The sequence below is a fragment of the Hippichthys cyanospilos genome, chromosome 15 (assembly GCF_059441005.1).
Source record: "Hippichthys cyanospilos isolate Australia breed blue-spotted pipefish chromosome 15, RoL_Hcya_1.0, whole genome shotgun sequence".
NCBI lineage: Eukaryota > Metazoa > Chordata > Actinopteri > Syngnathiformes > Syngnathidae > Hippichthys > Hippichthys cyanospilos.
Window position 1 is genome coordinate 2,280,001 of NC_142383.1, and position 21,290 is coordinate 2,301,290.

A 21,290-nucleotide genomic window follows, 5' to 3' on the forward strand; every position below is an offset into this window, starting at 1 on the left:
ATCATAAAACGTGGGATTCAAGTTTGATTATGATGTCTCCAGCTAGTTCTTTTTCGAGTGGCAAAATATGGACGACTATGCTCCGGTTAGAGAACATGGACAGTTGCTCCATTCAGCACATTTATTAACCGTAGTCTGCAATAATACAGACAAAGTAGAAAAAATATTAACATACATACATACAGTACATACACAATTTAATCCACTACTCAGCAAGCAGCATAACATTCTTAACTTCTAAACTCACGGCATTCAGTTCTAGCCAAACACAAATAAATGCTTCCTCATATGAACGAAACGCTATTAGCATAATTAATATGCTAGCCGAGTACAACAACTTAAGTACAGAACATGACGTCACACACAAGCATACACTTGCTCTATAACACACAACTAAAGTCCAAATGGAACGTTATAAGGAAATAAACTCACCTTTCAACACATACACAAAATCACAAATGTGCTAGAACATGTGTTATGAACAGCTTTGTCAAGTTATGTCACGGACTCAACGGTGTCGCGGACGAGTAAAAAGAGAAAACTACGGTGGGTCATTCACGTTAGACTAGTGTTGCGTTCACGGAATGCTCAAAGCATATGGGAAATTACTTCATCGTACACAAACAGCACATCGAACGAAACCAATAACAGATAAACAATGTGGGCTTTCTAACACTGACAAACATAACACAACAACACGATACTACAAATATATACAACCAACCAGACACTCCAGATAATTTTAACACCTTTACAATGAAAGAAAAAAATTGACAGACTTCACTTAAACAAATTAGAATGAATGTCCTGCATCATTTTCCCTTGCCTAATATTTACAGACTTAAGAGACTCAAAAAAAGATCAATATCGATTTTGAATATTTTATAACAGGTTGTAAAATTAAAAAAAAAAAAAAATGCTTTTTGAATGTGAAATTTCCCAAACAGAGTAAGAAGAAAAACGACATTGCAAATGTCTTGGTCTTTATATATGAAACAAGTATACTTTCATCTTGGATTTTAATTCTGTTAGATTTCATTTTTCAAAAAACTATGTTTTCCCATAACTTCACACTAAATGAACGTTAACAAAAAAAAAAGATGAATCACACTTTTTTTGAACAGATCTACAAAATGTACAGTTTTCATCCAATTGGACAAATCTTGAAATATATACAGTTGTTGGATAAATGTCATGTAATATTTTTAAATGTGTTTCTCTGACTTTATCAGTTTATTAGTTAGTAAAAATGTAAAGGGAACAAGCCATGATTTATGCCAATTTATATTTGCAAATTGAGACTCCAAAAAAATTTCCCCCGAGGAACTATATTTCTATGATTATGTAAACATTTCCGAATAAGACTATTAGTACATTGTTTGCTCATTAAATCAACGCCATTTATATAAAATGTTGCGTTTTGGGTTACATGTATTACCTCACCTCGATAGCTTGTTAAACGTTGTAGAGCAGGTGTATGCTTGTGTGTGACGTCACATCAATTTAAATTGTTTTACTCTCGGCTAGCATGCTAATTATGCTAACGGCGTTTCGTTCATATAATGAAGCTTGTACAGTATTTATGTTTGGTTAGCACTGAATGCCGTGAGTTTAGAAGTTTAGAATGTTATGCTGTTTGCTGTGTAGTGGATTTAGTTGCACATGTACAGTATGTATATACTGTATGTATGTTAATATTTGTTATTCTTTGTATTATTGCAGACCACAATTATTAATCGTGCTGAATGGAACAATTGTCCACGTTCTCTAATCGGAGCATATAATTCCATACTTTGCCACTCTAAAAGAACTATCTGGAGTCATCATAATCATATCTGAACCTCCCAGTTTATGATCCTCTCAGTTTTAATATCTTTTGCACATTAACTCTTTTAATGCCGTGAAAATCATGTGGGCTGTATCTCTGGATGGACGGAGACATAAAATGATGGGGCAGAATCTGGCCCCTGGGGCTTGAGTTTGACACCTGTGACCTAGATCTTCCCACCTACTGAAGGAAGCTGTAACCTGGATGTCTGCCTTTCCAAGATTAAATGATGGATCTCTTCCAATTTTCTGCTTCTCAACCTCAGTAAAACAGAGATGTTAGTTATTGGCCCTGCTCATCATCAGAACTTATTTAAGAATACCACTTTGAATCTGGATAATTGTACTATTGGCTCTGTGTGATATTCGACTCAACTCTCTCTTTTCAAACAGATGTTAAGAGAACCGCGTTCTTTCACCTTTGCAATATTAATGATTCACCCTATTCTGGCTCCTAGTGATGCTTAAACATTAACTCATGCGTTTATTACGTCAAGCCTTGACTATTGTAACGTATCGTTTTTTGGACTTCTGATGTCTTTCATCAAAAGTCTGCACTCAGTACAAAGTGCTGCAGCGAGGCTCATGACAGGGACGAGAAACGTCTCTACTTCCTGCGCAAACTGAAGCGGGCAAGTGCAGCGCCGCCCATCATGACCACATTCTACAGAGGAACCATCAAAAGCATCCTCACCAGCTGCATCATCGTGTGGGGCGGGAGCTGCACTGACTATAACAGGAAGGCTCTACAACGCATCGTGAGGACAGCTGAGAGGATTATTGGTGCTCCACTCCCCTCCCTGCAAGACCTTTACACCACCCACCTCAGCCTCAAAACCATCACAATTGTCACTGATACAAGTCACCCTGCACACAGTCTGTTCAGGGCAAAGTAGCCCTAACATACTGCATGTTACTATTGTTAAGAATCTAGTTTTAGGATTGTCTCGTCTTGCGCACCTGCACTTTGTTATTGTACATGTAAAATGCAGAGGATAGTGAGAAACGCAATTTCGATTCCTTTGTTTGTTAAGTACATGTGAAGAAATTGACAATAAAATTGACTTTGACTTTGACTTATTGTTTTACTGTTTGAAGCTTTACTATGATGAACTAGTTACGTGGGAATGCTGAATGTTGAGTACCCAACAATTCAGACATGTAAAACAAGGAAACACAGACAATAATAAAGACTATTGACTAATATAGTACAACTAAATACAGTACCTGCTTAGTTAGTGAAGAAAGGAAGTGAAACTAGAAACACAAAATTCAAGGAGTAAACACCAGTTCAGTAATACACTGTATTTGTATCATGATACTACCATAACAGTGCTGCCAAATTGAAAATGATATTTTTTATTTAGATTTTTGTCAAAGCAGAAATTTTTCAAAATGTATGTAACCACTTTACTTATAAAACAAATTTAACTTATCTTAATATGTTTACAGCTTGTCATTTTATTGTCTGTCATTCATATCCCGCAAATAGGAGTTTTAAGTACATATTTGAATTTTATTCCTCATCTAGTGGATCTCCTAGATTCGTTTTGGTGGTGAGGAGAAAGTCGCTGCATCAGGTTGTGAAATTACAGAAAAGCTTACTGGTATAGTCCACACAGTGGATAGAGTGCTGAACAAGGATATGCAATGAAACTAAAGGTTTTCTTCTCAAGTGTCTGCCAGTAAATTAGTGTGCCAACGCACCCTCATTAAGTAAATCACTGCACTGGGTGCTTAAAGACATTTACTGTATGTCACCTAAGCAGAAGACTTGTTAAATTCTTGATAATCAACTTTGTGGTGTGTTGATGAACCTTTGCCAGCAAGGCACAGGTCTGGTTGCCCTTCACATAAGCCTCTGATTTACTTAGTGTAATACTCCGAGTACGAGTTGAGGTTTTTTTGCCTCATTTTCTATCCCTATATTAGGGGGGTCAACTTATAACCGTATAACTCAAATCAGATCGACTTTTTCCACTTATCTACTGTATGTTTAAATAGCATTACAGTAATTCATATGTAAAATCATTTCTTTTTCTTGTTTCTTTTTTTTTCTTTTTTTCTTATTTCCGTTCTTAAGAGCCTCCGTCCCATACAGAGCTCTCAAAGATTGAATTGTGGACTGACCCGGCTGACGTGCCTTTCTGGTTCTAAACTGTAATGTGTAGCAAACAATTGACAACTTGACAGATGCAGCTGTTGTGTCCATTGATTTATTTTCAGCAGCAGTGAGTATGACGTCCGTATCTGTGTGTTTAAAATGTAAACCATAAACCATAGTAAACCATAAAATAAACACATTTCCCAAAGAGTATTTAAAATTACAACACACCTGAGGTCAAAACCATTTGCCCTTCCATTTAAATTCTCCCTCACACTATCCATGAACCTGGCGCTTATACAGTATAAGCCACAGCACCACCCCAAGAATACATGTGACATGTTGCGTTTGACGCTGCCAGCGTCTTTTTTCTTGTTTGCATCTTTTTTCTGGCATGTGTCCTTTTTCTTCTTTTCATCTTTTTTCTTGTTTGTGTCTTTCTTGTGTGTGTCTTTTTTCTTGCATGTTCTTATTTTTGTGTTCTTCTGTTTTCTCGTGTGCTTCTCGCTTTAAGGTGTTTGTTTTTTGTTTTTTGTTTGCTAAGTGTTTTGTTTGTGTGATTTGTACTTCAGGGCCACTGTACTGTTACCAAAAGTCGCTGGTATACAATGTACAGTAGATGAGGGGTTGGCAGCTCCAGTCCTCAAGAGCCACTATCCTGCATGTTTTTTATGTCTCTCTGCAACAACACACCTGATTAAAATAATCAGCTCATCAGAAAGCTCTGCAGAAGCCTGATAATGATCCTGATCATTTAAATCTGGTGTGTCATAGAAGGGAGACATAAAATACGTGCAGAATAGTGGCTCTTGGGCACTGGAGTTGCATACCCCTGCTATAATGTGTTGAAAAGAGATGTACAGTAATACATTTCTTAGTAACAATATTTTTCAAACAAATCAGAAGAAAATTTATGTTTTATTTCAACGCACTTGATCTCTCATTTAACACTTGGGTGGAGGACAACCTTCTTGCTAAATTGCGAGTTTTAAAGCATTGGTACTAAAACAGGTTCAACTACCCTCAACTTGAAATTTTAATTGCAACAAATCATGATACTTCTTCAGTCTGTTTCGCAAGACTGATAAAGTACAGAATCTGACAGGAAGTGGCTTGATTTCCTTTTTTCTATTATATAGACTTTGAGACAATTTAAATTGATTCTGAATTGTAGTCGTTGAGAATCCAGATTTCTATGTGAATGTTTATTTTTGGCTCACTCCTAGTAAAAACTCTGCCACAGTTTCGCTTTAGCCACTGGTGATTTAACTGTACCTGCAATCAAATGAGCTCCATAATCTACCCGTTTGAGCAGAAGCAAATGTGACTGAAGCCAATCTTGGGCAGGTTGCTTACTTTCTGTACATGACCCCTCAGGAATAATGAATAAGCCTTAAAAATGTCTGTAGAAATATGTATGCCCCACTAAACAGGCCACCCCACAATTCACCCATTGTCAAAATCCTTGTACCTGGGAAGAATGATGACCAGTCACCTACTCGTAACAAACTCAGGGGCAAATGAAGAGATTCCAAACAATAGTCCACAGCTCCAGCCTTTGGCAGCACCGGAACAACTGAAGTGGGTCCAGTTGGGTTTGAAGATGTGGGTTTTGGTGGGCCGATTAGTCTGCGGTAGGTCACCATCCCAATGAATTCTTGGAAACGCTTAGTCCTTTGAGGTCAAGGAAAGGCGGAAATGGCTTCCACCTTTATTGATTGGGTGTCGACTGGTTGGATGTCACATCAAAGACACATTTCACACAGACACATAAATACAGCACTTTCCACAGCAATTTCTAGGTAATAATAAAAACGCCTTACATTTATATAGCACCTTTCATGACACCCGAGGCGCTTTACAAAGCACAGCACAAACACACAGTAACCAGTGGTGGTAAACTATAGTGTGTAGCCACAGCTGCCCTGGGGCAGACTGACAGACGCGAGGGTGCCATACTGCGCATTCAGCGCCTCTGACCAGCCACTGGAGGTAAGGTGGGTGAAGTGTCTTGCCTAAGGACACAACCACATGTGACTGATGGAGTGGGAATCAGTTCAGAAGCTTTTTTTTGTAGACTGAAAGACTTTCAAGGCAAAGTGCAGACGAAGGGTACCAATGATACAAACATGCTCTTACTGTTATTTGAGAGGTGAAGAGTGATATACTGTAATGTAATTTTGAAAAGCTGGTTCAGCAGCTTTCCTGAAATACCGAAGTGGGTTCGACTTATCCACCCAAGAAGCAGAGTGAAGAAGGATACACACAAAACAAACACATGCCCTTGCTGCTATTTTGAGGGGTGATGTGATAAAGTTTGGAAGAGTCATTTCAGCAGGTTGTGTTCAAGGCCAAATGGTGAATACAAAGGAGGAAGGACTCCATTTATAATGGTGAAGTTGCCAATTTTTAAAACTTTCTGTGCTTATGTTTCCATTTATCCTCACATTGAAACTGATTCAAGTACAGTACATATCTTTTAACAGGCCATAGCTCCTGAGATACTGCTCATCTCAACTGTAGTGGTAAAGAATGAAGTCGGGAACACCATTGTGGGCAAAAAAATCTTCCGCTGGTCATTAAGTGCGCAACTTACATAGTTTTGCTGAGGGGGGCAACTTACATTTTTATTGCTGGTCCGACATTCATCATGATGACGATGGATAAAAATTGCACTTCTGACATTTTTAATTCGCCTTGTTTTCGCATTTCCGTCATTCTTCAGTCCGTCGGCAAAACAAGTGTCTGTTGGTGACAGACTGACGGACAGTCCGTCAGTGCTGACCAAGTGCCCACCTCTGTTGAGTGAGGCCATGTTCCAAAGCAAAAATGATGGCAGAGGAGGGCAAACAGAAGAAAAAGAAAACTTTATGATACAAATATAGAATTCCCTGCGTTTCTGTCATTTTATCTTGTGCTTCCGCAGTGTTCAAGTCATTCGTAGTAATCTCCTGTATGTGAGGCGCAATAATATCCGGGCAGCTATATTAACAAGCAGTAGAATCTGATGTTGTGTTTGAATCAAATGGGAATTTAGCGATTTCAAGTTTTCATTTTATTTCATTTCGTTTCGTTTCAAGATTCAAGTTTTATTGTCATATGCATAGTAATACCACACAATGAAATTCTTATTTTTTTAAACTTCCCGGAGAAGAATACAACTCAAAACAGGAAAATTGACAGTTGCCCCTGTCACAGTTACAATTGTCATACACTTAGGCATGTAGTCACTCACACTATTCACTTAAGACTTCCCCTATTTTTATTAGGGCTGCTGCAGGTGATAAAAACATGTGCGCTTCTGTTATTTGTGGTGTGAAAACTAATCTTAATTTTAAAGAACCAGTTCAGCAGGTTGCTTTCAAGGCAAAAACCGGTTGTTCTAATTTAACAAGGTTGTGGATTGCTAAAGAAGGACACCAACAATACAAACATGTGCCACTGCTGTCCTCCGAGGGATGGAGAGTGATATATTTTAGAAGAGCAAGTTCAGCAGGTTGTTTTCGAAACTGAAGCAAGTTGATCTGGTCCACCTTGTGGGCGGAGTTCTTAAGAATGATGCGCAACAAATATAAAAGTCGGCTGGGTTTTATTTCTTTTGTCAAGATGGGTGCCCAGTATTCAATCCCTTACGGTGACGTTCCCAATTTTCACTCTGTATTTTCTCTCATTTGTGTTTTTTTTTTTCAGCTTAACTGATCAAATTATGTTTCTGTCAGCAGGTGATCCTCTGAGGATCGTGCTCATTGGAAAAACTGGAGGCGGAAAGAGCGCGGTCGGTAACACGATCGTCGGAAAAAAAATCTTTTTGTCTGAAACAAGTGCATGGTCAGTGACTGAGCACTGTGAAACAGGAAGCGTCAAGGGTCAAAGAAAAATTCAGGTTGTTGATACCCCTGGGTTTCTGGATACATCTCAAGATGCTGAAAATATAAGGAAGGACATTGCAGAATGCATTCAGGTGACCTCTCCTGGTCCCCACGCCTTCTTGCTGGTCTTGCAGATTGGCAAGTTTACGAAAGAAGATGAAGAAAGCATGAGGAGTCTAGAGAAAGTCTTTGGTCTTGAGGTATGCCGTCACACGATTGTTCTTTTCACCCATGGGGATGAGCTACAAGGAAGAACCATACATGAGTATGTGAAGAGTAGCCATCCTAAACTCCAAGAGCTGATTAACAGGTGTGGTGGCCGCTACCATGTCTTCAACAATAAGAAAATGCGGAATAGAGTTCAGGTGGTGCAGCTGATTCAGAAGATTGAAAAAATGGTGGCAGCAAACGGAAACCAACACTTTACAGAGAAGCTGTTTGAGAAGACACAAGAGACCGCACAGACACAAAATATAGACAAAGATGTTGCAGATGGACAACCTTACAACTTCTCTTTAGTGGCGGAACTGTTGCAGAGAATCAAGGAGTTTCAATGCTCAGTAGCTTTGCGACAAAACTCGTTAGATTACATGGTGAACTATCCATCAGGGGCAAACACTCAGATTTACACAACATCCTAAATACCAACATGTAAAGGCAACAATATGAGATCAATGACTATGTGACAGCTGTTTCTGTGGAGTTTGTTGTCCAATATGTTTCCCTCAGTCCCTATTAGGCAAGATGAAGATAAATTCATTTCTAACCCAAGTAATTCAGACTCCTCATGTCTTTTATGAGCATTTTTTGCCAGTGTTTTAAGGGTACCTCTTATGTGTACTCTTTTCGACATGTTAAGAGTACGTCTTCAACATTTTGGATCCACTGCACCATGATCTTCCTCCTCATCTTCTCTTCCACTTACTGTTCAATGATGATGACTTCATTAACAAAATGACCTATGCTAGGCGGGCTGTACAGCTCAGTTCCAATATGATAAATTAAAAGCTCCTCTTTTGCAGTGATATCCCTAAACAAAGAGTAACATGACCCAGGTGGGATAGACACTTTGAATGGGCAGTAACTGTTAGGGACTAACAGATTTGTTTGCCCACGTACACGTGGCTCTCTTTGACGCCAAGACTGTCGGCTATTAAAGAGGGTCACGTATTATCAGTGGCAGTCTGTGCATTTTACACTTAGGTCTGCCTGATCATGGTCTGCCGGGAAGTCTGCCTGGCGACACACGTTAGCTGAATTCTAATTGGCTAAAACTCTACACTAAAACGGCAGCACTCGGAGGAGTGTAACCATATGGATATACTATGACAGGAAAAAAACAGAAGATGGAGTATAATTTTACATACAAGATATATATATATATATACACAGTGGGCCCCCGGGTTACGAACTTAATCCGTTCAGCGGCTACGCTCGTATCTCGAATTGCTCGTATAGCGGGCAATCCAAACCCATGTTAATTCGTGAGTGCGTGCAACGCGCGCAGAAGCCTTAGGTAAAATCATCACGCTGTATACATAAATTAATATTAAGTGACATAAACTACTGTACAGTTGCATTAAATAACAAATACAAAGGATAAATGACTTTTACCTTTGGAAAGACGTGACTTGTGCTGAGATAAGCAGAGATGAGCAGAGATGAATGCTCTAAGTCAATACGGTAAATCAGATATGCTATTGGTCTTACAGTGTCAAAGTAACTTTTTCAGTCAGGGTTTTCTCTACTTCCTTCCATCCCAACCAGCTGTGCCATCAAGCTAGATAAAGGCGTTCGGCCAATAGCATATCGGCACTTCTGTGATTGACGTGTGACACCGGCCAATAGCATCTCCGTGAGTGAGACCGGGTGACCTTAATCGACCAATAGCATATTGGCGTCTCCTTGACTGACTGATAATTATTTGCACTTTTTTTTAAACGGTTGGAATGTATTGACATCTTATTGATTAAAACACATTTAAATCTGTGACGATTTTTTGTCCTGCAATCGGCACACTTAATTTCATGTCAACTGTTTTTCCCGACGTGAATTGAGCACGGTGGAAGCGGAGAGGTGGTTGTGTGTGTTGCATTTACTAGGCAGTACACTTATGGCTTATTCGAGCGTCAGTTCACCTTTGGTTACAACTCACAAAATCGCAACAATGACGCTGTCCCAATGCATATCGGGAGATCGCCGACTAACCTGACATGCAATCTTGTCTAGCAACCATTATATGGCGCTGTATCATCACCCGTAATAGGGTGCAGAGATTAACCTCTTGAGTTAATACGGCAACGCATATAGGCTATTGGTCTTACAGTGTTACAGTAACTCTTTCAGTCATGGTGCAAATCACGGAGATACTAAAACATCATCCTCTTATTTCTTCCTTTACCGCTGCTAGTAATTTTAGAAGCTATGTCTAACAGATAAAGTTTGCAAAGTCTTCAAAACATTCCGTTTTTCACTCATTTTGTCTACTTCCTTCCATCCTGTCCCATCAAGCTAGATAAAGGCGTTCGGCCAATAGCATATCGGCATTTCTGTGATTGACGTGTGACGCCGGCCAATAGCATCTCCGTGAGTGAGACCGGGTGACCTTAATCGACCAATAGCATATTGGCGTCTCCTTGACTGACTGATAATTATTCGCACTTTTTTTTAAACGGTTGGAATGTATTGACAATTAATTAAAAAAAAAACACACATTTAAACCAATGACAATTCTTTGTCCTGCAATCGGCACATTTAATTTCATGTCAGCTGTTTTTCCCTTTAGCTGTACAAACACTACACTTAAATGGTAATATATATTTAGACACCGTGAGTGAGACAGTCAGTGTGAGATTGTAAGACCAATAGCGTTCACGTTACCGCCATAAGTATCTATTAACGATTGTAGATGACGCAACTGCTGAATATATTGACGCAGTTAGGCGAGAACATTTCTACATACTCAATGGCTGGTTTGTCGGGATGCTCGCAAGACGAGAGGTTTGCTCGTAAGCGGAGGACAAAAATCTCCCTGATCCACGCTCGTAAGGCGGAATGTTCGCAAATCGGGATGCTCGTAAGCAGGGGGCTGACTGTATATATATATTTAGTAAAAATACATTTTAAAATGAAATTGACTTTCATAATGGGTATTATAATTATTATAGTTTATTATAGTTATGATAATGTCAGGTTATATTAGGCCAGCAGAGGCGGCCTTGCTGGCCCCGACGGCCATAACTGCGTTTTATGAATACTGTCATGTAATATTATTGCTTGTGACGAGCAGAGTGGTTGTTCTTAAGATTGCTCACCTCACGAGGTTTAACTCTCTGAGAAGTTTGTGTGATCAACTTTACAGAATATGTAAAACACACACATTTCATTTTTGGGGGTTTTGTGCTTTGCGAGTTCCTTGTTTGCTTTTTTGTTGTTGTTTTATTCATTAGTGGAAATTTAATGAGGCCTCCTATATCGATTCGTATCAACACATGGGGAAACTATCGAGACTGTGTTGGCACTGTGTCACTTCAATGGGTCACCTGATGGATCTTACTTGCATTGCATTCAGACTTAAAAGGTATATATATTTTTTGAAAGCCAAAATAATACATATGGATTAAAGTGATTAATTATGTCAACTACATACTTTATATGTCTATAATCATTAATCGAATAACTCCATAAATACAACTAATACATTTTAGCTTACAATGGAAATGCCTATGCTGCGCATACGTTTCAGATATGCCATGCTAAACTCACGATGATGCAATTCTTCTTTTCAGCCACTACATCCGGTTATAGCACGCTAGGCTAGGTAAAAGTTAGACAGAAAGTTTATAAGTGGACAATGTATATATGCTTTTATATAAATATGTACAGTATATATGGATGGCCCTGTGTGTCATAATGAAACTAAAAACACTTCATGTTGAAGATCATTGTTGAAGTTTTATTGGTTAAATTTACAAAGAAATGGACACATATTTGTTGGTTCTATGTGACAGATTTTCATAAATGTTCAAGCAAAATTTGTAAAGAAGGCACGCTGCACTGCCTTCGGTGACTGACTCGAGCATACTCTAACATGCAAAATACCTTTTCTTTTGAAGTGAGCGGCATTTCTTAGCCTGAAAAGATAGGACTTCCAAACGTTACACATAAAAACATGTAACTTTTCTACACAAGCTGTGAAAATTTGAGGTCATTCTAACGAAAATTGTCAAAATTATTGGCCTACGAAATGGGGTCAAACATTTTGGAACATATCATCTTTGTAAATTATTCATGTTTTCTGATAGTCATAAATACGTAAGTTATTTATTTGTTGCGGGTTAAGTGTCTTTCAGATTTCCCACACTATGAATGATCATGAACGCCTCGCAAGTGACTCTGTCCGAAGCACGATGTGTGCGCGTGTACATGTATATTTTGTTTGAAAGTACACGTACAATCTACAAGTTAATATAATATTTATCCATTTTATGCCCCAATTGCAGAAGTACAGTACCACTGATGAAGTTCACCAAGTGCCAGAGAAGCAAAACGATTACAATAGGCAATTGCAAAGGCTCTACTAAATTCTACAAAATCTAAAAGTGATGCCAACAAACACCATAAGCAGATTGCATAACATAATATTTTCATTTCGACAATTGTTTATTGAAGCAAAGTTCAATAAAGAGATGGCTGTGATAAGCACGTGTAAAATAGTGAGAGAAATGCAAGTTCCACTTTTCTGTATAAAATTAAAATTAAACTAAAATTAATTTACAAAAACATGACTAAATAATCAAAAGTAAAATAACCAAATGACCCAAACTATTTAATTCGAGTCAAAAACTATTATTTAAATGAACATTGCTTGTCAAAATAACACTGCTGTTAAAATTGTTAAAATGTAAAAAAAAAAAAAACCAACTATAGAATGAATGTTTTAAATTGCATTCTATTTCTTCTCAAACATTCTAAGCAGACATAAATTGGAGCAAAAGTATGTGGCTGGATCATCATAAAGCTGAGCACATATTACATGTATTACATGTACATGGTTACAATACAATCCCGAAGTTTGAACGCGCCTCTTTTAACCATCCATTTTTTTTCTTCTCATTTAATGGTCCAATAATCAACACAACACAAACACTCACGATGTCCCTAAAATATAATGCAAAAAAAAAACAAACAAAAACAAAACTCAAAATCATTACACAATACAATACGTATAAAGTTTAGAGGTAAAATTCAATTCCAGTATACGTGTAGGCGGTGAATTTGGGAAATTAGGTTACGTCATGGTGGTATTATGGTACTACATTACCCAGGAGGCTTAGGGTGGGAAACGTAGATGGGAATCGGATTGCGTCACCGTCGGTATTTTTAGTATGTTTATTCTTACAATCCCCCTGGTTTATTCCTCTGAACAGGTCACTGGTACCGTTTTGGCTTTATTTTGAAGATAACGTTTCCGGTACGCTGGGTTTTGTCGTGAATGCGAAACGTTGTTTTACGTCACTGCGGGTGGATATTTGTCTCACATTGAGCATGTAGGTGGTGCACAGTGGTAGTGGCAGCTCAGCTCATCCTTTCCTCATACCCAAGGCAGAAATGATGCTCTGTTTTGGCTGGATCTTAGCGCTCGTCGTGGGTGTTTTGCACGCTCATGTTTTGCAGAGACGTTGTTTCCCCTACTTTTGGAAAGATTTATTTTTTCTTTTGAGTCTGATCCGATATGGTGTGAAACTGGAGATGTTCCGACTGACTTCTAGAGTGTGTACCGTACTGGATCGGTTCATCCATCAGGCGCAACGTATCCCCGACAAGCCCTTTATTATCTACGAAGAGAGCGTCTATACCTACAAGGACATTGAGAAGCGCAGCAACAGACTGGCAAATGCGTTCCTCCAGAAACTCAACGTGAGCAAAGGCGACTGCGTTGCCTTGCTTATGAACAACGATCCCGACTTCGTCTGCGTTTGGTTTGGATTGGCCAAACTCGGCTGCGCTGTTGCTTTTTTGAATACCAACATTAAAACGAGGTCCTTGTTACATTGTATCAACTCCTGTGGAGCCAAAGCTGTAATAGTTGGCCCAGGTAAGTATATCCTCTTACATCGGTACCTACTTGTCACTTGTGTATGTCGTGTAGAACTCTTATTAAGTCGTGAACAGCAATACGTAAGTGGTTATAGAAGACTTCTTGTTCTAAATCAGGGGCGTCAAATTCGTTTGAGCTTGGTATGAAGGAACATCGATTCCCAGGTGGATCGGATCAATAAAATCATGATTATATAATAATATAACTTTAAAACCGCAACTTTAAATGGAATATATGTATTTTTTTACCCTGTCCAAAATAGAACAAGTACAACATCGCAATCATAAAATATTAACCTTACCATTAATCATAAAAAGATCAAGGTTTTCATTTATTATTATTCATTTATTATTATTTATTATTATTTTCATTTATTAAAAAATTAGATAATGTTTATACGTTACTTTAGAAAATCACCCAGAAGGCCGGATTAAACCTGTTTGCCAGACAGAACCGCCCTGCGGGCCATAGGATTGACACCCCTGCGTCAATAACGTTGTCAGTTTGTCCCCTGGCAATAGACAAGGGACACGAGGGAAGGGCCTCAGGGCCGGAGCTGCCCCTCGGGGTAGACACACGCTGGCTCGAAGTGGTGCCCGCAACCGACCAAATGGCAGCTGGGAGGCCGGGTCGCTTTTATTACATCAAAAAAAAAAAACGAAAAAAAAAAAACAGAACATAGCATTCGAACAGTCTCTTGCGCGCAACAATTTGTTCTCACTCTCTACGCATGCGCGCCTCCTCTCCACGCACTCTCACTGTCTCTCTCGATCAACCACACTATACACGCAACACTTATTTAAACCAAAACACGTTGTTCTAATAAACATATTTTAAGGCGTTTATGCAAAATTAAGATTTGTAATTTGTTCTATCCGCGTTTTTTTCCCTCAAAGATTTTTTTTCCTAATTTTCTAATACAGGTGTTAAACTCTTTTTTTTTTTAAACGCATCGTTTTACAGCTGCAACTTCCCTCAGTCGGCCAATATGATGAAACCAAGTCCATTTTTTAAAAATGGACTTGGTTTAAACAGTTGATCTCTTAGTTGTTTTGAAATCAGAATGATAAGAGTTTGTTGATTCATTGTTGTTACTAACTAAGTTACTAACCCCTAACCGGCAACAAAAATAATCAAAACGTATTGCCAAATCTCAACTGAATTATTTACTATACATAGCAAGTTAAAATCTTAGAAATAAGTCCAGCAAGGGATCAAGGAAATTGACATGATTTGCTTTCAAAGGCCACATAAAATGATGTGGCTGGCTGGATCTGGCCCCCAGGCCTTGAGTTTGACACCTGTGTTCTAAATGTTGGAATGACGTATGTTTGGAAATTGTGTAATTTCAAATATCTTTAAAAGAGTAAAGATTGCATACAACTAAAAACAAAGGGAAAATATAATTTTGTAATATTATGCCAAATCCTATTTAAATTTAAATTATAACAATTGTAACAACATTGGATGACTAATAACACTATATTTTATCAGAGGTTGAAAGGTTAAGTCAAATCCCAAATTTTCTTGGCAATATGTTCCCTGCGCCACCACTCATCTGAAAAACACTATTCTGATTAAAATTGCATTTGTGTAAGATGAGTTAAGCAACAAAATCGACACATTTTTATCCATTTTAGGAGGCGGCCATTTTGCCACTTGCTGTCGACTGAAATTACTTCCCAGTTGCTCAGGGCTCAGGTAATAGTTTGGCGCAGTATGTCCATCCATCCACTCATCCATCCATCTATCCATCCATTGATTATCCAGCGCTCATCTGGGGTCGCTCACGAGGGCAGCAGCTTTAGAACCAGAATTCCCTTTTGTTAACCATGTTGTCCAGCTCCAGCAAGAGGCATAGTCTTTTCCAGTGTGTCATTTTTGTAACATTATTCTTGATAAAAAATGTATAAGTATACCCACAATCGTATCGTTTGCAAAATCAACAAAAGAAAAGGCAATATAAATCAAATTTAAAGAAATATTTACAATATTTTACTTTTATATTTATTTAGATTAGAGCAGGAGTGTCCAAACTCATCCTTGAGGCCCACTACCCTTCATGTTTTTGATGTTTCCTTCTTCCATCACACCTGATTTGAATCATTTACTCATCAGCAAGGTTGGCGAGTCCTGATCACCATCCTGATCATCTGAATCAGGTGTCTTGGAGAAAAGGGAAAAGAAAAAAAAAACATGCAGGATAGCGGCCCTCGAGGACTGGGTTTGGACACTAATGGTTTACAGGGTAATCTGAAAGAATAATTTACTTAACTCTTTCAGTACCATGGATGAGTTTTCTCATCTTTTAAAATAGTAATAAAAATAATAAATAATAAAGTTCTTGTCAAATATGTGGTTTTTATGGAGGGTAGCTGACACCCTTGACTGCTTATTTAAAATTTAGTCAATTCAGCACTGTAGTAATAACTGTGACCATTGGATAGCAGTGTTGCCTACATACACAAACATTACATACTTGTAATTCAAAGTAAAGAATGGAATCAATCTTTCATTTGATAGCAACCATGTTTACATTGACAAAGCACACAATATTCTGTTGTCCTTGAAAGATGAGTGAAAATAAATTATACTGGCACTCTAGAAGTTGCCTTTTCCAAAAATGCTTGGCACTGAGAGTTAAGTGCATCAAGTATCTAAAATTAAAAAAAAAAAATCTTATACAAACTCGAAACATTTTTGATTAACTAAACCATTTAATACTGAAAATAAATGGAATCAATAAATAATACATGTAAATTGATCTGTAATATTTACACTGAAGCACCAATATCTGAAAGCATGAGTCCTCAAACCCCTTTCAGAAAACAAATTTTCCAAGGCTCCCCATTACAAACGTTTACGGAAACAAAACAGAACAAAAAAATCTTAAGCATGTAAGAATCATTCAATCATATATGTGACCTTTTTATTCTGCAACATATTCAATTTGACTACAAGTATATGTGTTACTTTTCAGCTATACTATACTGATGTTTAGAAAATAAAAATTGCAAATTGCACGCCTCCTTACAACAATCAGAGTTAATTTCCTCCCAAAAGGTTGCTGACAATTATTTAGTCAAAACAGCATTATAAAAATGCCGCTTTAGCTTTGCTGGCTTCATCACTTCGTTGGCAAGCAATTGTAGACACAAAACATATTTTGACAAATGTCAAAATCTGTCACAGTCCACCATTTCAGCCACCTCACTTCCAGCTTCACCACACCCGCTTAGCCCTCCTTCTAATCAGCCTCGAACACCAACACCTGCAACCATTTACCCGCTCAGTATAAAGCCCGGTCACTTCCCTCCACAACCCGCCAGATCGTCTCTATGCGCTACGCCGAGCTTTCCAGCAATTCCTCCTGCCAGCCTGCCTGTTGTCCGACCCTGTTCGCCCTTGACCTCCCGATTGCCTGCCGTATTGACTGGATCCTTGGTATTTCGACCTTGCCTGCCTCTGACCACCCGCTAGCCTGCCGTCTTTACCTGTATGCCCGAGCCCCCCTCCCGTCTCGCTCCCTTTGCCCGACTCCCAGCCAAACCCCAGCTCTCCCGACTCCAGAACCCCCCAGACGTCTGTGCCACGCTCCCGTCAGCTCCCACGACTACCCGCACCTTCTGTTCAATAAACACTCTGCCATAGCCCTTACCAGTGCGTGCGTGCTCTTGGGTCCTCCCTCGTCCCGCCGTAACAGTACGATCTGGCCAGTCCAAATGGACCCAGCGCGCCGATCCCTCATCCAGCCGTCATCCGCTCCCGATCATCCGCCCAATTTTCTGCCTCATGACCGGCCCGAGCCCCAAATTGGCGTCCCGGAACGCTACGAAGGTGATCCCGAAACTTGCGAGGCGTTCCTAACGAATTGTTCACTTTTGTTCGCCCTGCAGCCCCGAACATTTGCCTCCGAGCGCGCTAAAGTAGCGTTCGTCATCAACCACCTTACGGGCCGAGCCCGCTTGTGGGGAACGGCGGAATGGAGGAGACGGTCACCCGCGTGTGCCTCCTTCCAGGCGCTCGAGGAGGAGATTTTAAAAGTCTTTGGACTCAGCTACGCCAGTGCGGAATTGGGCCGGGGCCTGCTCGAGTTGCGTCAAGGCGACGGAACGGTGGCGGATTACGCCATTGACTTCCGGACGCGAGCCAGTCAGAATAGGTGGAACGGTCCCGCACTCGTAGACGCCTTCCTTCATGGACTGTCCAGCCGTCTTAAGGACGAATTAGTTTCTCATGAACTCCCCGTCACCTTGGACGGGGTGATTAACCTGGCGACGCGGATAGATATCCGCTTGCAGCATCGGCTACGCGAACTGCAACGGGAAGAGACGCACCAGAGGGCTTCTCCGCCGGCCAGAGTGAGCTCCCATCTGGCGACGTCAGCTCCTCCCGGTGGCGGGAGTGCGCCAACGCAGCCAGCTCGCGCGCCCCTGACTCCTGAAGAGCGGCAACGCCGCCGCTCCGCCCGGCTCTGCCTTTATTGTGGGGAACCAGGACACTTTATTTCCGCATGCCCAGTGAAAAGACCAATCCCGGTCCCGAGTAGAGTAAAAATGGGTCAAGTGACTCTTTCCCTGTCCCGTGACAGAGCCCTCTTACAAGCCCAACTCCTGCTGTCTGATGGCCCCCACACTGTAGGCACCCTGGTGGACTCTGGGGCTGACGCTAACGTCATTAGCCGGCAGCTAATGATTCAACTCGGTCTCAAGAGCTTCCCTCTGCCCAAACCCTCACCTGCCCATGCCTTGGACGGGCGCCCCCTGGGGGTGATAACTCACCAAACCGCACCTCTCTCTATGCGCTTGTCAGGCAACCATGAGGAAAAAATACAATTTTGCATCCTAGATCATCCGCAGATACCGCTAATTTTGGGGCTGCCTTGGCTTTGTCGCCACAACCCTCACATCAATTGGGAGAAGGGAGTCATTTTGGCTTGGGGCTCATCATGCCATCTCTCCTGCCTCAAGCGCGCATCTGTTCCTGATCCCCTCGCCGCTCCGCCTGCGCATGCCGATATCGCTGGTGTGCCGCCTGAGTATCACGACCTTAGCCAAGTCTTCAGCAAAGCGCGTGCAACCTCCCTGCCTCCCCACCGCCCTTATGATTGTGCAATTGACCTATTGCCCGGGACAACGCCTCCAAGGGGTCGCCTATACTCTCTGTCGGGTCCAGAACGGCAGGCCATGGAGAGGTATGTCAACGAGTCGCTAGCGGCGGGCATCATACGTCCTTCCTCTTCTCCGGCGGGGGCAGGGTTTTTCTTTTCCGAGAAGAAGGACAAGACTCTCCGCCCTTGTATCGATTATCGGGGCCTGAACGATATCACGATTAAGAATAGATATCCTCTTCCACTAATGACCTCAGGGTTTGAGCTACTGCAGGGGGCTGCCTACTTCACAAAGCTCGACCTACGCAATGCCTACCATCTCGTGCGGATTAGGGAAGGCGATGAATGGAAGACTGCCTTCAATACCCCGCTCGGACACTATGAGTACCTAGTCATGCCCTTTGGACTCACCAATGCCCCAGCGGTCTTCCAGGCACTACTCAACGATGTCCTGCGGGACATGCTCGACAGATTTGTATTCGTTTACCTGGATGACATTCTCATCTTCTCCAAGACGCAGGGTGAGCATGTTCTCCACGTTCGCGCAGTTCTGCAACGCCTGCTGGAAAACTCTCTGTTTGTCAAAGCGGAAAAGTGTGAGTTTCATGCCTCATCAGTGTCCTTCTTGGGCTACATAATCGCTAAGGATAGCATCAGTATGGATCCCGCAAAAGTCTCGGCTGTTACTTCCTGGCCAACGCCCGAAACCAGAAAACAACTGCAGCGCTTTCTTGGCTTTGCTAACTTTTACAGGCGATTTATCAGGAATTACAGCGCCACGGCAGCTCCTCTTACGGCTCTCACCAGCCCCAAAACCCCTTTCCGGTGGAACCCAGGTGCCGAAAGGGCCTTCCAGGAACTCAAGCACCGCTTCACATCGGCCCCAATCCTTCAAATGCCAGATCCTGGTCAACAATTCATGGTCGAGGTTGATGCATCGGAGACTGGGGTTGGGGCCGTTCTCTCCCAGCGGTCACGGAAGGATGGGAAACTCCACCCTTGCGCATTCTTTTCTCAGCGCCTCTCTCCCGCAGAGAGAAATTATGACATAGGAAACCGCGAACTACTTGCCGTAAAATCCGCCCTGGAGGAATGGCGGCACTGGCTGGAGGGAACGAAGATCCCCTTTGTGGTGTGGACAGATCACAAAAACCTCGAGTATATCCGTCAGGCTAAGAGGCTGAACTCCCGCCAAGCTCGTTGGGCATTGTTCTTCACCAGGTTCAACTTCAATCTCTCCTACCGCCCAGGATCCCAGAATATCAAGCCGGACGCCCTCTCCAGGCAGTTTGAACTTGAGGACAGTTCATGCCGGGACCCCGAGACTATCCTTCCCCCGTCATGTGTCATTGGCTTGCTCACCTGGGAGATCGAGGAGAAGGTGAAGTCAGCTGCCAAGGGGCAGACTAAACCAAGCCAATGTCCCAGTAACCGTCTGCCTGTCCCCGACTATCTTCGTTCCGAAGTTCTACAGTGGGCTCACTCTTCGAAATTGACTTGCCATCCCGGCATTCAACGGACCCTGATTGTCCTCAGGCGACGGTTCTGGTGGCCCTCTATGGAGAGGGACGTGCGTGAATTTATCCAGGCCTGTCCCATTTGTAGTCAGAATAAATCGTCACATCAGGCTCCTTCCGGGCTGCTGCGCCCCCTTCCTGTTCCGCATCGCCCTTGGTCTCATGTTTCACTTGACTTCGTGACCGGTCTACCTCCATCAAACGGTAACACAGCCATCCTGTCCATAGTTGACAGATTCAGCAAAATGGCTCACTTTGTTCCCCTCCCGAAGCTTCCCTCCGCAAAGGAAACGGCACAACTCCTGATTGACCATGTTTTCCGCCTACATGGGCTTCCCCTTGATGTGGTGTCAGACAGGGGTCCTCAGTTCAGGGCGGCTTTTTGGAAGGAGTTTTGCCGGCTCATTGGCGCTACGGCCAGCCTGTCCTCCGGGTTCCATCCGCAGACCAACGGGCAAACGGAGAGAGTAAATCAGGAGATGGAAACTGCCCTCCGCTGTCTGGCATCCCGAGACCCTGCCTCCTGGTCGGCCCAGCTCCAGTGGGCAGAGTATGCCCACAACACGCTGACCAGCTCCGCCACAGGAATTTCCCCCTTCGAATGCGTTCACGGCTACCAACCTCCGTTGTTTCCGGCTCTAGACGACGACGCCACCTGTCCGTCTGCCCTTGCCTTTGCTCGGCGGTGCCGCCGGACATGGGCCCGAGCCCGCTCGGCCTTGCTGCAGGCCAGTAAACGCTACACTCGGACGGCCAATAGGCG

The 21,290-nt window shown here is 41.8% G+C and overlaps 2 protein-coding genes across 3 annotated transcripts in view; both read left to right on the plus strand.

Annotated features, from left to right (window-relative positions):
* The first annotated feature begins 7,264 nt into the window (after positions 1 to 7,264).
* On the plus strand, positions 7,265 to 8,575 carry LOC148411339 (GTPase IMAP family member 7-like). The gene has a single exon (XM_088435397.1). The coding sequence runs from the start codon at positions 7,638 to 7,640 to the stop codon at positions 8,439 to 8,441; it is 804 nt and encodes a 267-aa protein (XP_088291523.1). The 5' UTR covers positions 7,265 to 7,637; the 3' UTR covers positions 8,442 to 8,575.
* A 4,621-nt stretch (positions 8,576 to 13,196) lies between these two features.
* slc27a6 (solute carrier family 27 member 6) overlaps positions 13,197 to 21,290 on the plus strand; it is a 37,505-nt gene continuing 29,411 nt past the window's right edge. For both annotated transcript variants that reach the window (XM_088434168.1, XM_088434169.1), the window contains exon 1: positions 13,197 to 13,897. In XM_088434168.1, the coding sequence (XP_088290294.1) occupies positions 13,411 to 13,897 (487 nt within the window). In that variant the 5' untranslated portion in view covers positions 13,197 to 13,410. The remainder of the gene's footprint in view (positions 13,898 to 21,290) is intronic.